Genomic DNA, 17,652 nt, shown 5'->3' with positions numbered 1-17,652 from the left:
AGTTTGCCCTTAGAATTTTTCCCAATCCTTTCATTTTACACATTAGAAAACCGAGGCTCAGAGGGTTGGAGTGACTTGTCCAAAGCTACAGTGTGAGTTACTAGCAGAACCAAGTTTACAAAAGCCTAGCCTCTTGGTGCATTGCATTAGATGAGGGTCTCCTCCAGGAGCCTGCAAGAAAGGCATGGTTCCCGCATCAGGGGGGCTTTGTGGCTCTGTGCACCATCAAGATAACTGGAGGGGCCCAACACTGGCAGCATGGCCCCTGGCCACCACCCCCTTATGTCAGGAACCACTCTTTCCCTGCCTCAGAAAGCAGGTGCCAGAAGGAGCCTTGGGAAGAAGGCTTTTAGAGCTAATAGGATTGCTCTGGGAATGTGACAAGCTAGGGGGTCTCTGCAGCTAGAAACTTGGACAAGAATGTTGAAGAGTTCCTGCGAAATAGGATTGTGTTGGGGAAAGCTACCATGCGTCATCTTGGTGCCCCCTTCTGGCTGATAGAGAGCGGAGCTGCTGACATGCTTCTTGTTTTGGCTTTTTGTCCTTTTACTTTGCTCTTGCCCTGACTCCAAGGGGGAATCACAGGTGTGAGGTAAACCCCTGACATATTCAGGGATTCCCCTTACTTTGTACACTCCAGGTCTTTTCCTGAGCGAAAGTCAGGATTCTCTGACCTTGAGACAGGAAGATCCCCCTTGGCCCCCCCACCCCTTCACCTCTTACTGATTTTTGGCAGTGAAACTGTAGATGTGAGTGGAAGCCCTTACCAGACCTTTCATTTCCAAGCTGAAGAATTATGAGGTAAAGGCTGCCTGGCACTTTCTTTTGAAGGTCTTTACCTAGAGCCAGCTGATTTAGCAGCAATCTGTTGTAGTTAGTTCATGAGGTAGTGGTTGTCTACATTGTGTGCCAGGCCCTGAGTGAGAGGCTGGCGGCACGGGGACAAAAGGAATATATGTGGTCTTTGCTCTGGAAGAGAGACTGTGTGATATAGTGATTGAGGGTCTAAACCTTGGAGTCAGGAAGACCTGACTCTCCCACTCATTAGCTGTGTGCACCAGATTGCAAAACAGCTTCTTGAAGCCTAAGTTCCTCATTTGTCAAATGAGGATAGTAGTAGCAGCCTTACAGGGTTCTTATGCAGATTAAGTCATATATAGGAAGTGGCCAGTACAGGGTGGCTACATTTTTTAAAAGTTACTCATAGTAGAGGGAGTGAGATGGACAGAAAAAGAATTTGTCATGATTCGGTGGGATACGTGTGGCAGAGGGAAATGGAGGAGCCACAAGAGCCCAGAAGTACTATTAGCCTGAAGTCTAGAATACTGGGGCAGACCATCGTGTTTAACTCCCCTCATGGGTTTCCTTTTCCTGCAGGCATACTTTTTTGATGCACCAGAGATGGACCATCACCTCCCAGCAACTACAGCTGCTCCAAACCAAACAGCTGCTGCAGCCAAGTAACTAAAGAGGAAAGTAAGAGATTATATTTTTATTTTATTTTTTACTGTTTAGTACAGTAAAAAGTGGGCAGGTGCATCACTTCCAATACTGTTAGCATCAAGAACCAAGAGGGCAAGGGACACCTGGGTGGCTCAGTGGTTGAGCATCTATCTGCCTTAGGCTCAGGGCGTGATCCTGGAGTCCCAGGATCAGGTCCTGCATCAGGCTCCCTTCATGGAGCCTGCTTCTCCCCCCTCTGCCTGTGTCTCTGCCTCTCTTTCTGTGTTTCTCATGAATGAATAAATAAAATCTTAAAAAAAAAAAAAAGAACCAAGAAAGCCAGACCCTTTTGTCTTTCTGGAAGTATGATTCACTATGGCGTTTGTGCACGAGCATGTTTGTATATATGTGTCCCTTCAGCCAAAGGCCTCGATCATGAAATCCACATGGTCCTGGCTTGACAGATTTGGGAGATGTGAGCTCTTAGCTTCTTCATTAGAGGAGCTCCTGCCTTTGGCCCCAGCCTCCCCTCTGCTCTGCTCTCTGTCCCCTTCCCACGAGCACAGTATGGGTTGGTTCTATTTGGTTACAGTCCTGGTGGTTTTTCTAATTTCCCTGTGGCCTCTCAACCTGGCCTCAGACCCTGAGTGTGACTTCTCTTGACTTACTCATAGGTTCTCTAAAGCTTACAAATACTCATGCCTGGTTTGCTCTCTGTCCTCTTGGATGATTTTACTGCAGTGGTTAGCTCAGTAGGTGAGAGCACAGGAAGAAGAGCTGATTCCTCCATGGCTCATTCCTTGCCTCCATGCTCTAGTTGAACTTCTTGCCATTGCCAGAACACATATGCCTTTGCATTCTCTTTCAATGCCTGGAATGTTACCTGTCTTCTGACAGTCATCACGTACTTTGTGATCCCATTATACCCTGTATTATAAATCACTGTTAATGGTGCTCGAAGCACTAATTGCTCACTGTTTGTGTGTCTGTCTGCATATTCATTTGCTCATTCACTGATTCACTTGTCCTCCATGGACTGGTATGCCTCTCCAGTTAGACTCAGAAACATGAGACCAAGAAGTGAGTATTACTCTGCATCCTCATTGCAGCCTCTTGCTTACCACAAGACCTGGTGTTCAGTGGGTGCTCAGTAAATGTTTGCGGAGTGAATGAATGAAGCCACACTATGCATGTGATCTCCTTGTGGGCCAAGAACCTTTAGTCTGTTTTGTAATCAGAGGGTGACTTGCTCCTCTTCCTGAGCAACAACAGGGGGTAGTGCAAAGACCAAGGCCTCTAGAGTCAAGTGGAACTAAAATGAAACTCCCAGCCCTGCCATGTACTGGCAGTGTACCTGGGGCAAGGAGCTTACCGTTTCTGAGCCTCAGCCAACTTAACTGTGAAAGAAGGATGATATAATCCATACTATAAAACTGGTGAAGGTTAGAGATCATGTTTATGAAAGCTCCTGGCACATTGTTAAGGTGCTCAGTGACAGAATCAATCCTACTGCCCACCTGAGAGTAGGTCCACATTTGTGTTGAAATTTGGTGGTTCTCACTGATTTTACTTGGACCTTTTATTTCCTTTGTGTAAAACAAATAGATTTTCCCTCTTAGATGAGGAATTTGGGTTGCAAGCCTGCAAGTTGACAAGATGTGGTTGGTTAAACAAAGACACCTCTGGTGGTCTTGTTGGTAAGACAGTTGCTCTGCTCAATGGAATGCCTAGGAAGTATTGTAGTTCACAATACAGCTCACCTTCCCTTCTTCCTCTCTTCACATGGGGATATGATGTTAGAATCAAAGGTCAGAGCCCTTGGAGACAAGATGGGCTTCTCCTCCTTATCATAAGGGAGCTGAGGCCAAGAGAGAACAGTGCCTTGTTCAAGGCCTTCCCAGAGTTTTGTAGCGAACTAATGTGTATATCACATTCCATTCTACAAAATAGTTTCTAGATCACTCTCTCTTTGTCCATTGTCACCAGCCTGCTTGATCTCATTGTATAGATAAGGAAGTTGAACTTAAGAAGTCTGAGTTGACCAAGATCACTTACTCTTAGAGGCAGAAAGCTGGGACTGAAACCAAGGTGTTCTTGAAGCCAATTCTTTAGGGTTTTCTACTTTCCTACTTTTAAGGCTGATGATCTTTTTACTGCTAAAATTTGTAGGCTCCCTTGGCCTCTTTTTTAGAACCCCTCTCTGTTTTTCTAGAGATGCTTCAGTTCAGAGAATCCATACTTATTTGATGGTACAACCTCTCAGTTAAGAATTTGAGGACTGTATTAATTATCCATTGCTGTCTACTGATTACCTCAAACTTAGCACCTTAAACAATTCCCATTTATTCTGTTTCTGTGGCTCAGGAGTCTGGGCATTACTGATCTGTGTTCCCTCCTTTGAGTTCTCTTACAAGGCTGCACACAAAGTGTTGGCCTGGGCTGGGGTCTCATCTGAAAGCTGGACTGGGGAAGGATCTTCTTCCAAGCTCACAAGGTTGTTGGTGGGATTCACTTCCTCATGGCCTGGTAGCCTGAGGGCCTCCCTGCTAATTGCCAACTGGAAGCTATCCTCAGTTCCTTGTTCCATAGGATGGCCGACTTCATCAAAGCTGTAAATGGAGATAATGGATAGACAGTCTGTTAGGAAGACAAAAGATATATAATGTGAAGTAACTCTGGAAATGATCTCTAGCAGCTCTGTTGTATTCTTTTGATTAGATGTGAGTTACAAGTCTTGCCCACACTCAGGGGTGAGGATTACCCTAACACATGAATACCTAGAGGCAGAGATTATCAGAAGGCATTTTTATTCTATTTTGTTTTTCAGCTTTATTAAGGTATCATTAACAAAGAAAACTGTAAGATATTTAAAGTATACATTGTAATGATTTGATACACACATACATTGTGTGGAGGTCATTTTACAGTATGTCTGTCACAAGCACACACCCTTGTAATATGTGTATATTTGAAGGATTTGCATATTCTGTTGTCAATCCATGTAGTAACTAGTAAAGCTTAATTTCTTACTTTTTGATAAAAAATAAATATTAATAGAAGTTCTTTTTTTTTTAATAATATAAGTTCTAAAATTTTTTTCCCATTACCTCAGGGGGTGGTTTTTGCTGCCCATTGCTTTAGAATGAGCATGTGGTAGCTTGTTTGCCTTATGGTTTGATTGTCTACATACTTTTTCAGCTCCTTTTGCAGATAGATTTCACTGACTGTTAGCAGAGAAGGCCCTGGGGCGAGGTGGGCTCTTCCTGAGATTGAGGTCCCGTGGGAAAGGGGCTGAGTCTGATTGGATTTGAACTCCCCAGTGCTTGGCCTAATGCCTGCCTGCCATAGACAGAGCGAGTGCTCAGTTAATGTTGGCTGGTTGGAGGTGACCCTTTGTAAGATTAAGGCAAGAGTGGGATGTGGGCTTTTACCAGAGGTATCTTGGCTCGCAGTCCCGGACATCATTTACTCTCTTGCTCAGTGCTAACTTGAGCCTATTCTGTGGCCTCCATGGTCCAGGCATGGGGGACCTAGAAAGTCAAATACAGTCTGCCTTGAGGAGCCTTGGCATGTGGGTAAAACAGCTAAACAGATAATAAACAGACTGTGTAAGAAGTGCCCTACCCAGATTGTGAATTGATGAGCATGGAGGGTGGGGTACAGAAGCTGTGACTCATTTGGCCTGAGGGAAGGCTTCATGGAAGGGGTCTTGTTTGAACCAGGCCTTGAAGGTTGAGCAGAAGCAACCAATTAACCTGTTTTTCTGAAGAGAGTAGTTGGATTCCCATGGCATTTGGGAAGGTGAAGTGATTGGTTGTTCATTGGGACACAATGATGTGATGTGGGCTTACATCACTGAGAATGAGAAAATCTGAGCCCAGCTGGAAGACAGAGTTAGAGACCACAGTGGCAACAGTTGCTTGGGTCTCTCTGCCTTCACTGAGAATACCTGACATGGACCTGGTGAGGGGCTCTTATAGCCTGTTCCTGCATTATGACTTGAGTTCCTTCCTTATATTTTGTTATGAAGGCTCTAGGCCAATGTCCCAGGTGCTGTAAACCTTCAGAGAGTCACAAGCTGGCATTTGAGAAAAGCCTAGTCCTCAGGGCCTTTACAGACCTCCCATCCTGATTTATACAGATTTGACACCTTTGGGCTTTGCTTAGATCTATAAGCTTGGGTGTCAGTGTCTCCATTTGGGTGTCAAGTTTCCAAATGAGATAGTGATGAACAGTTTCTTTGGAGCTTCCCTGGCAGAAGCATCAATCGCTTTACCAATGAGAGGGCTGTCCAGAGCCCCAGGCACTACAGATTTATGAGCTGCCTGTGCCTTCTGCTGTAATCTCCAGGCTCCTAGCTTTCACTGAAAAAGAATGGCTTCTAATCTTGCAGATAACCTTCCACATGTAAATCTGCACATTGGAGGGCTTAGCCTGGCATGGATTACTGAGGGAACAGTCACCCCTTCTCTCCCTGGAAACTCAGGATCATAGAGGAGCCTCCAATTACTTGTGATCAGGGAAACTACACTGAGATATTAGAATATCCAGCTTTCTTCTTCCCTCTTTTCCTTCATTTTTTAAAAATTAATTTATCATCTGAGGGCCAGTGCCATTTCTTCTCTGAGCCAAGACCCTGGGGAAGCCTAGAAACTGTACCCTGAGAGACTTTCTTTGGCTTGTGGGATGGAGTATCTGAAAGACCGCATTCAGAGCGGGGCTGCCTTCCCAGGAGCCGTGACAAGTGGGGCTGTCTGGAGGAGGGTGGCCAGCAGGTTATTATACTGCACTGTGATAGGGCTTTAATAAGAGATGAGCAAAGGGCTTTAGGAGATTCCTTTGTAATTAAAAAACCCTCCTGATTTGATACACAGGGCTTATGTACAATTATCCTTTCACTCACTCACGCTAATAGTTCATTTTATGAGCCAAGGCTACAAACCCTTTTACTACGTTTATACACATCAGTTCTTTTATTCTGAAATCAGTCTTAACTCAATGCTATAATCCTCTTTAACACAGCATCTGGACTGTATGACTTCCCACATGGCTAACACTGCTTTTCACCAGCGCCTTCTTCTTGTCTACACCATGTCTGCGGTTTCCCTGCTCAGGTCACCCATTTCCATTTTCTGTGCTGTTTCTCTGTCAGTTTTCTTCTTGGTTTTCTGTCTTCGAAGTAAATTGGGAGAACTTGGGGTGGAGAGTGGGGCAATACAGTAACTTTTTATTCTTTTTAAAACTTATTTAGTGGAAAGTCTTTACACATAGACAAAAGTAGAGTGAGGAGTAGAATGAATCTCTCTGTACCCTTTTCTTACTTTGCACAGTTGTCAAATCATGGTCAACTTTATTTCACCCATACACCCATCTATTCCCCTATATTATTTTGAAACATGTCTAAAACATCCTATTATTTGACCCATAAATATTTAAATTCTGCATCTATAAGACACTTTTAAAAACATGATCACAATACCATAGTCACATCTAAAAAAATTGTAACTATTTAATATAGGCAGACTTCATTTTATTGAGTTTTGCTTATTGAGCTTCACAGTTAATTGTGTTTTTTACAGATTGAAGGTCTCTGGTAGTCCTGCATCGAGCCAAGTCTGTCGGCATCCTTTTTTCAAAAGTGCTTGCTCACTCTGTGTCTCTGTGTCATATTTTGGTAATTCTGGCAATATTTTAAACTTTTCCATTATTATGATTTTTGATATGGTGATCTGTGATCACTGATCTTTGTTGTTACTATTGTAATTGTCTGGGACACTACAATCTGTACCCATTTAAGATGGTAAACTTAATTAATAAAGGTTATGTGTGTTCTGATCGCTCCACTGACCAGCCATTCCCCCATCTCTCTCCCTCTTCTTGGGCTTCTCTATTAAACACATAATAATACTGAAATTAGGCCAAGGAATAACCCAACAATGACCTCTGAGTGTTCAAATAAAAAAAGCCACATGTCTTTCACTTTGAATCAAAAGCTAGAAATGACTAAGCTTAATGAGGAAGGCATACTGAAAGCCAAGACAGACTCAAAGCTAGGCCTCTTGCACCAAACACATAGCCAAGTTGTGATTCAAAGGAAAAGTTCTTGCAGGAAATTAAGAATGCTACTCCAGTGAACACACAGGTGATAAGAAAGTAAAACAGCCTTACTGCTGATGTAGAGAAAGTGTGAGTGGTCTGAAATAGAAGATCAAAACAGCCACAACATCCTCTTAACCCAAAACCTGACCCAGAGCAAGGCCCTAATTCTCATCAATTCTGTGAAGCCTGAGAGAGGTGAGGAAGCTGCAGCAGAGCAGTTGGAAGCTAGCAGAGTTGGGTTCCTAAATTTTAAGGAAAGAGGCCGTCTCCATAACATAGAAGTACAAGGTGAACCAGCAAGTGCTGGTGTAGAAGCTGCAACAGATTATCAAGAAGATCTAGCTCAGATCATTAATGAAGGTGGCTGCACTAAACAACAGTTTTTCAGTGTAGATGAAACAGCCTTATAGTTGAAGAAGATGTCAACTAGCACTTCCATAGCTAGAGAGAAGTCCGTGCCTGCCTTCAAAGATTCAGAGGATGGGCTGAGTCTCTTGTTAGGGGCTAATAATGCAGATGGTGATTTCAACGTGAAGCCAGTGCTCCATTACTATCCATAAAATCCTAGGACCCTTAGGAATTATGCTAAATCTATGCTTTCTGTGCTTTGTAAATGGAACAACAAAGCCTGGACAACAGCATATCTGTTTACCACATAGTTTACTGAATATTTTAAGCCCCCTGTTAAGACCTGCTCTGAAAAAAGGATTCCTTTCAAAATGTTACTGCTCATTGATAGTACAGTATATTCCAGTCACCCAAGAGCTCTGATGGAGATGTATGAGATGACTGTTTTCATGCCTGCCAACGCAACAAGCATTCTGCAGCCCGTGCATCAGGGAGTCATTTCGACTTTCAAGACGTATTATTTAAGAAATACATTTCATAAGGCGATTGCTGCTACAGTGATTCCCCTGGTGGATCTGGGCAAAGTAAATTAAAAACCTTCTGGAAAGGATTCACCATTTTAGAAGAACATTCATGATTCATGACAAGAGGTCAAAATATCAGCATGAGTAGGACTTTGAAAGCCAACCCTCATGGATGACTTTGAAGGGGTTCAAGACTTCAGGGGAGGAAGTAACTGCCAATGGGGTGGAAAGAGCAAGCTAACTAGAGTGGAGCCTGAAGGTGGGATTGCATGGTTGCCATCTCAGGATAAATCTTGAGCGAATGAGGAGTTGCTTCTTATGTTTGAGCAAGGTGTTGTCTTGAGATGGAATCTACTCCTGGTGAAGATGTCATGAAGACTGTTGAAAGGACACAGCAAAGGATTTGTAATATCATATAAACTTAGTTGATAAAGTAGCAGCAGGGTCTGAGAGGATTGACTCCAGTTTTGAAAGAAGTTCTGCTGCAGGTAAAATGCTACAAAGAAATTGTTTATGAAAAGAATCAATCCATGTGACAAACCTCATTTCTGTCTTATAAGAAATTGCCACAACCTTAGCCTTCACACCCACCACCCTCATCCATTAGCAGCCATCGACATCAAGGCAAGACCCTCCCCCAGCAAAAAGATTATGATTTGCTGGAAACTCCATTGATGCCTAACGTTTTTTAGCAATAAAGTATGTCTTAATTAAAGTATGTACATTTTTTAGACATAATGCTATTGCATACTTGATGGGCTACAGTATAGTATAAACATTACTTTTATGTGCCCTAGGAAACCAAAAAGTTCATTTGATTCACTTTATTGTGGTATCCACTTTATTGCCATGGTCTGGAATGTCTCCACCATTTCTCTGAGGCATTGTATATACTTCATTGTTTGAATTTCATCTTGCAGTTTCTGGATGTATCTCTGAAATGTGCTGTAAACGATAGATTCCCACTCCATTCCCCCTTCTCTCTTTCCCTTTACCATGTATTTGTTGAAGAATCATTTATCCTATAGTTTCTCACTATCTGGATTTTGCCAATTATATCTCTATGGTGTCGTTTACCATGTTGCTCTCTGTCTTTTGTTTTCTGCAAACTGGCAGTTGTACCTAAATTTTGATCAGATTCAGCATTGGTTGGTTGATTGGTTTTGGCAAAACTACTTGATATGTGGTGTTAAATTATTTCAGCCATAAATTCATAATGTACAGTTATCTTATTTTTTTATACTAGTGACCATTAATAAGCCATGCCTACATCTGTTAAGTCATTAGGATTTTCAAAATGGTGATATTTCAATTCTATCTTTGCTTCTTTGTTAATTAGAATACTTATTTCATAAAAAATTCCCCCCTTTTATCTACTATTTGGCTATCTAGTGATATAGTTTCTACAGAAAAGCAGGATAAATAATTCTGTTCTTTTTTTTTTTTCACCTATTTTCAAAACAGTAGTTGGTCAACTAGCACTCGGCAACAATGACCAGTTAATTTCAGTCCATTGCAAGTATTACACTTAACAATACTGAAATTGTCCCTTCTTTGGCTAATGGGAACCTCTTCAAATTGGCCCGAGTCCTATTGGCATGGCCGTAAGAGTCTCTGATAACTACCTTGTTATCTGTTACAACAGCATTTTCCAGGTTTTTCTAGGCTCATTCTGAACATTTCCTGTCCCAGACCCAGACTGAATCATTTCTTGAAGGAGTCTTGGTTCTGTTCAGTGGAGAGATAGTAATACCAGGTCACAATCTGGGTGTTGGTGGCATTTTGTTGCTGTTGGCGTGGTTGTTGCTCACAGGCCTTTCCACTGTTCAGAGTCAGGAAATACATGTATTGTGTGCTTGATTTGTTTTCTTTAAAGGAAATCCACTGTGAGTTCATACTCATACTTTCTATTCTTGTTTACCACTGCAGATTTTTTTCAGAATTGCTTTTATCTTCTATCTGTATCTCCTTTCTCACCTACAGAGGATCTCACTTTTCAACAATACCAGCACTGATAGACTTGGACTATCACATAAGTACCTAATTGTTTTATCCAGGAACTCACCACAGTCCAATAATCACAGTGACAGCATTCCCATTAATTACTGGAAATATTGCTTTAAAACCTTTTAAGGTTCTTAAGTTCTGGAATTCCTTTCCTTGGTTGGTCTACTTTGAAGCCCACTATTTAGTCTTGAGGACCCACTTCAGATACCCTGTCCTTGAGGAAGTTTGGATGGCTTACTACTCTGTGCTCTCCTACAGCTCTTTGTGTGTTCCTCCATAAGGGCATACGAAATAAAAGGGTTCTTTTATTAACTGTGACATAGACTAAGAATTCCTTGAGAGTGGTAATTTATTTACCAGTATAACCATAGCATCCAGCAGGCATCTGGGGGAAAGCTTGATTTTGCACAAGTGACAGTTGATACACGTGTTACATACACATATGTTCAGTTTGTTTGCCAGGTTACTTGGGCACTTTTCATTTGTTCATTGATTGAGAGCCCACCCTTTGCTACTGTCTGCTGGGTGATTGGGGTGAACAATGGAGATAAGTCCTTACCTTTCCTGATTTTACATCCCAATTTTCTATCGCAGGCATCAGACAGACTAGAAGGCCCTACTGAATTCAAGAGAGAATCCTAACTTTGGGAACTTTGGATTGGAACACCCCAAAGAGGCTTGGGTGAGGGGCTGCCACCACGAAGGGGCACAGGGCAGGCTGTTGCCGCAGTGGGGCCAGGTAGGGAGCCAGGAGTGGCCAGGAATTGGGTCCTAGGTAGGGAAAAGGCTAGAGAGCTCTCCCTGGCTGATAGTGGCATTATGGACCGAGTCTAGCACAAAGGGCCATCTCTTCTTACTTGCCACCCTCTGGCCTGAGCCCCAGGAAGCCCCAGTGTCTGTCTTCCATGCTACCTACTAAACATTGGCAGCAGGGCAAGTGCATTTTCTGTCTTCAAACGCTCCTCTGGTCTTGACATTAATTTGGAACAAACAGCTAGAGAGATGAGAGAAAAGAGCATGTTTATGAAAATGAACTCTTTAGTGTCTGCCTTGTGGGCTTGTTTGTCCCTATCTTTATTTAGCATTTCAGAAACCTGAGCTAATGTTTACCAGAAGGCCAGTCAGGACTTTAAGTTCTTCCAGCCCAGAAAATCACAGTGTTTGCCCTTCTCCAACCACTTTTCACAGATACATTACTGACATCATTTCCCTTTTCTAGAGCCGGGTATAGGCAGATGCCCCTGCATTAGCCCCACCTTTCGACTTGTGATGTATCTCCTGATGGTTTCTAAGGCAGCCTGGTACATTCTCTTAGCCTGGCCATTTATTAGGAAATGGCCTCTCTGCCACATTTCTTAAAACCCGACCTGGATTTCACTATATCTCTAGCCTCTCTTTCCAACTTCCTATCTATTGCAAATTCCCAACTAGGTGTACCAACAGATGACTCAAATTTATTATCTTCAAAACTAAACTCATCTCACCCACAACCAGGCCTTCCTTATATTTTCCTGTCTCAGTGAGTGGCACTACCATCCACACTGCTCCTGACTTTAGGCCACGTTTGATTCTTTATTATCCTGTCTCACAGTACCTTACAATTGTAGGTATGTAAGTAATATGTTATGTGTTTGTTTACCATGTAGTTTCCACTGCCACACGGTAAGTTTCTTGAGAGTTGGGACCATGTGTGCCTTATTCATCACTTACCCAGCACCTGACACATCTGACACATGAATCCTTAATCAGTATTTGTTGGATTACTTAAAAAATCCATCCAGTCACCCAAGCTAGAAACCTCATCATCAATGTAGAATCCTCCCTCTTACCTTCCACATATTATCTATCACCACGATTTGTCTTTTCTACTGAAATATTTCTCAGACGTGTCCTATCAGTACTATGCCCGGTGTTCAGGGTCCAATCATCTTACATTTGGACTGTGATAGTAACTTGATGGATTTCTCTATTTCTTTTCTTTTCCTTCTTCCAGTCCATCCTATGTGTAGCCAAAGTGGTTTTTGAAAAATTACAAAACTATATCACTCCTCTACTTAAAAACTTTCTTTTCTTTTCTTTTTTGACTCCTGATTGTCTAAAAGACAAAATCTAAACTCCCGGGATTTCCAGGATCTTTCCTAATCTGTTTGTCCTGCCTCATATCCTGCCATTGTCCCCTGCATAACCTCATGTTTCAACAACCACCAAGAGCTCTCCTGTTCTCAAATCTTTTTATGTCCCTCCATATTTACTTTATTCCTCCTCTAGCACCTAACACAGCTGTCACAAAGAAGAGAGAGAAAGAAGGATGGGTGAAGGTAGCTCTGGGATCTGGCAGAGAAAAATCAGTGGGTTTCCAAAGAAATAGAGGAAAATTTTTAAATATGTCATCTCTCCTCTAATAATAAGTCTTCTTGAGAGTTCATAAACCAGGGCTCAAGGCTTTCTGGTATTGAAGCTATACAAACAAATACCCTATCCTACAGTTTAGCTCCTTTCTGAGTTGGGGAGTCTTTTTCTTAACGTTATTCTTTTTGTTTTTCAGTTTTCTTTTCTATTTTTTGGAGTGTGGTTCTTTCGGCCATGGCATCTACTGCAGGAAAGCAGAATGACCAAGCCACAGGAAAACTGATGGGATGGCACCACCCTCTGGCATCTAAAAGGGGCCACATTGAAGTCTAATCACCTAATTTAACAAACAGTAATTAAATGTTATTCAGTACATGTGTCTTTCAGCTCTTCTTTCTCACCTGTCAGTTATCATCAGAACTATATACACTGATTTGGAACAAAATACAAGGGAACGCGGTAGTTGTGCCTTCCATTTGCCTCTCTCTGTCATATGACATGCTTCATGTTAGGTCCGCCCTTACTTACTGTGTGAGTGGATCCATCCTAACTTGGGAGGACTTTCTTCTGAATTGTGTACAGATGTTCCTCTAAGGTGGTCCTCTTCTCTCCAAATGCTTGCCATCCTACAGTGGCCAAAATGTATGGACTTTGGTTTGAATTCATTGGGAGCCTGAAAATTTGTCTTTGGTGACTTGACGCTGGGCAACCGAACCTAATTATTGCAAAATAAATACCTCATAGAATGTCTGTCTGCATTTCTTCCTTGATGTTTTTTTTTTTTTTTTTTTTTTTTATGATAGTCACAGAGAGAGAGAGAGAGGCAGAGACACAGGCAGAGGGAGAAGCAGGCTCCATGCACCGGGAGCCCAACGTGGGATTCGATCCCAGGTCTCCAGGATCGCGCCCTGGGCCAAAGGCAGGCGCCAAACCGCTGCGCCACCCAGGGATCCCTGTTTAGAGATTCTTTAACACAGGGGTCAGGATTTAACTTTTAAGTAAGGATTTTAAACACAACCAGCACCATAAATTAGCACCATTATTTTATAAAAAGAGAGGACACTATAATGTCAAGTAATCTCGAAGAACACAATGTCAGTACTAAAAACTTGAATAAGTTTAGCTTTTTGAAAAGCTGATTACCTTGTTCATTTTCTTCTTCACCTACCAAATATCAGTGAAAATGTCATGAACTGACCAGCATGAAACAACTGCCTTTTAGGAGCCCCTGCTCTTGGGACCCCTGTGAAGCACTTATGAATTGTATTCAACTGTAAAAGAACCCTAAAAAGCAATAGCTTAATCAAATTAGCAGTTTTACTTGTGCTTCTATCTTATTGATAAGAGGTGTATCACGTTCTCATCCCTAACTGCAAGAGAGGCTCTTTGGCTGGGAACACGGCCACCATGAATGAAACCAGAAGAGATAACTATTTTAGATAGATAATTATTACATCTTGGAACCTCTGCTTTTAGAAAAGTTAATGGATGGTGGTTTTTCCATTGTCAGTTTGATTTCACCGGTTGGCATCATGTAAAGATTTAAGGGGTGCCTGGGTGGCTCAGTCATTTAAGCATCGGATTCTTGATCTTAGGGTCATGAGTTCAAGCCCCTCATTGGGCTCCACAGTGGGCATGGAGCCTACTTTAAAAAAGAAAAGATTTAAGAGAAAATAATTCTGGGAAAATGGCAATGGCATTTTTTAATCTCCCCAAATTCCTTCATAAATACAGAGCATTTGGGGGATGCCTGGGTGGCTCAGTGGTCAAGCATCTGCCTTCAGCTCAGGGTGTGATTCCTGGGATTGAGTCCCACGTTGGGCTCCCTTTGGGGAGCCTGCTTCTACCCTTGCTTGTATCTCTCTGCCTCTCTCGGTGTCTCTCATGAATAAATAAATAAAATCTTAAAACACACACACACACACACACACACCAAAACCAGAGCATCTGGGATAGCAAAGCCAAAAACCTATGGAAAATATCTCTAACAAAACTGGGTGACAAGATATCACCACAAACCCCAAAATTCAAGCATGTGGAACCACTAGTCATTCAAAGACTTGCATGGTATCAGCATTTTTTTGTGAAAAGAAGCAGAGGGAAGCAGCAGCTGGGTGTCTGAGAAATCTAAAAATAATAGAACCTCAAAATAGCCAAGAGGTACTCCCTGGAAAGTACAGTGGACCAATAGGAGAACAACAGCCAGATTTGGGGGCAGTTTGGCACCACCCACTTTGCAGTTGATGAGTGCAAGGGGTCCAAAGTAAGGTCTGAAGAAGTTGGAGCAGCCCAGGTCCTGTGAATTCTCAAAACCAGCCAAAAGTATCTTTCCAGGACACTAGAGTAGAAACTACAGGGAATAGAATACAGATAGAGTAGGGCAGGGATATTTGGGGCAAAGAAAAGGCAAGTCAGATGAAGGTGGGGGAAGGGCACAGAGCCAGGAGATCTCAGAAAGTTTGAAGCCATATTTTTGGACACTTCATGAAAACAGAAAAAGAAGCTGTAGAGTCTTGAATTTAGTAAAGCTGTCCTAACTTGCCCCTCCTTCCTAAATATGCAGGAAAACTAATTTCATATAAAAATGAGTAACAGAAAGGACTGCAATCAAATCTCATAATGAAGCTATTATAAGAAAAATGAAAACACGGAGAATAGTATCCCTAATGATATGAAAACATTTCAGAAAGACATGCCCACAAAATCAGATGAAAATTATAATATTTCAAAATAAGCTAAAGTAAATTAAGGAAATAATAGAAGTCCCTGCTCCAAAGCAATGGTGTAGTTCTAACGGTATAGGTGCTCCCCTCAGCAGCTCCACATGTGTGTGCTCGTGGACTCTAATGTAGAGGAAGTAGTGCCTTCATGATACTTGGATAATAACTCCCTTCTCCCTTTTGCTACTACAACCTTATTCTTTCTCCCCTATGTTCTTTCAGCCCTTTAAATACGTTTGTTATCAATTCCCTGCATCAGTCCCTTTGACTAAGATAACAAAGTCTGTTGTCCTGAATAGACACTTTCTGATGTAGTTACTTCCATTCATTCTTCTGTTCATTTAACAAATATTTATTGGGGCAGCCCCGGTGGCGCAGCGGCTTGGCGCCGCCTGCAGCCTGGGGTATGATCCTGGAGACCCAGGATCGAGTCCCACATCGGGCTCCCTGCGTGGAGCCTGCTTCTCCCTCTGTCTGTGTCTCTGCCCCTCTCTCTCTGTGTCTATGAATAAAAAAATAAAATCTTTAAAAAAAAAAAACAAATATTTATTGACTACCTCCTAATGTTACAGCATTTGGAAAACAATGATAAACAAGTTAGACAAAGTCTCTGCCCATGCAAAGCTTATGTGCTGGTGAGAACTCAGACAATAAACAAGTAGTTGCACACCATGACTTCAGGTGTGATAAGTGCTCTAAAAATAAATGTGGCGTAAAGAATAAATAATTGTCTCTCTTGTGTAAATGAAGTCAGGAGGTAAGGGCAGGTAGCCTAGGATTGTTATGGTTGCTCCAAGTAATCAAGTTTACTTTGGGCTTAGTACTTGATTTTGCCTGGAGTGTGACAATCCAAATTCCATGCAGCTGGATGCAGGAAGAGATTAAGAAGGGGCAAAGAACTGGCTAGCTCTCTTTTAAGAGGAGTTTTCTGGGAAGCTACCACGCACTGGGTAGTTGGATTACGTTTTATTGGCCTGAACTCCTCAGTCACCTGGCTCCACCTAGTGGCAAAGGACACCAGGAAATGTAGCCACATGCCCAGTTAAAACTTGGGGGATTTTATTTCTAAGAAGTAGGGGAGAATAGATATCCTGGGAAAGACAACTAGCACAGTATGAACAAGATGCTAAAGGGACTAAACAAAGTAATCTGATTGCAAGCAACCTGGGGTGTGTTTAAGGACACTCATTTAAAGTGATTCTTTATCATCTTTCTCCATCACCAGATAGGTTTCTTCTTGGCAGAGACTTGACCTACCTTTGTATTCCCAGTTTGTTCTGCAGTGCTTCAGACATGATTGGTATTAACGTGTTTTTGGAAATGAATATAATCTCAAAACGACTCAGGAAACCATTATTAGCAAACACTATTAGCAAACAGTACGTGTGACCTCGATTTCTCTCACTAGACTGAGTTTCTCCAGAGTCCGTAAAATCACTAAACCTTTCTAGAGTCCTGAATGTTGACTGTGGTATGTAATTGGGTATTAAAAGGTGTTAGCAGTATGCCTCCAGGGATCTAACTGAGGGCTAATGCAATCAGAGAAGACTTAATTAAGTGGGACTTGAGTTGGTAAAACCCTTTTTCCTTACTGGCAGGAAATTAATGATAATCAATATTTGTATAGCATTTTATCATATCTTCACAACATCACTGGGTGTCACCTTTATTTTTATCCTTATTTTATCGGTGAAGAAATGGAAGCCCCGAGAGGGTCAAGTCATTCCATTTAGCAAGTGACAGAGCTGGAACTAGAAACCAGATCTTAGAAAATCAAATTCACCATTAGAGAGATTTTTTTTTTTTTCCATTTCGGTAATATCGGTGAGTACATCTGTGGAGAGGGACGCAACATTCTTTGATTTCACTTTCAGGCAGTCCGTATAGAAAATCGGGAGAAATAAGGGCCAATCACTTTGCCAGGTCAAACTGGGACCATCAAGCTGCACTGTTACTCTTACCGGCTTCATAAAAGACTACGATTCCCAGCATGCCACAAGGTACCTCCGGGAAAACTTCCACTCCCGGCATGCTGTACTTTGGAACTCTGAGTCCCAGAATGCAACGCTCCCCTTGCGCCCAGAGCGGCATCGAGACCACAGTTCCCAGCATGCAGCGCCGCCCCCAGTTTCTGGCGCCCCGCTGGACCCTGCTTCGGAGAG

The 17,652-nt window shown here is 42.3% G+C and overlaps 1 protein-coding gene across 2 annotated transcripts in view; it reads left to right on the top strand.

The window, feature by feature from the left end:
- The window catches only part of YIPF1 (Yip1 domain family member 1), a 35,640-nt gene extending 22,120 nt beyond the window's left edge, over positions 1–13,520 (top strand). For both annotated transcript variants that reach the window (XM_055306412.1, XM_055306411.1), the window contains 2 exons: positions 1,378–1,476; positions 12,967–13,520. In XM_055306412.1, the coding sequence (XP_055162387.1) occupies positions 1,378–1,464 (87 nt within the window). In that variant the 3' untranslated portion in view covers positions 1,465–1,476; positions 12,967–13,520. The remainder of the gene's footprint in view (positions 1–1,377; positions 1,477–12,966) is intronic.
- Positions 13,521–17,652: the final 4,132 nt, after the last annotated feature.

This window comes from Nyctereutes procyonoides, unplaced genomic scaffold (assembly GCF_905146905.1).
Source record: "Nyctereutes procyonoides isolate TBG_1078 unplaced genomic scaffold, NYPRO_anot_genome, whole genome shotgun sequence".
NCBI lineage: Eukaryota > Metazoa > Chordata > Mammalia > Carnivora > Canidae > Nyctereutes > Nyctereutes procyonoides.
This window is presented reverse-complemented; position numbering and strand designations above follow the sequence as displayed.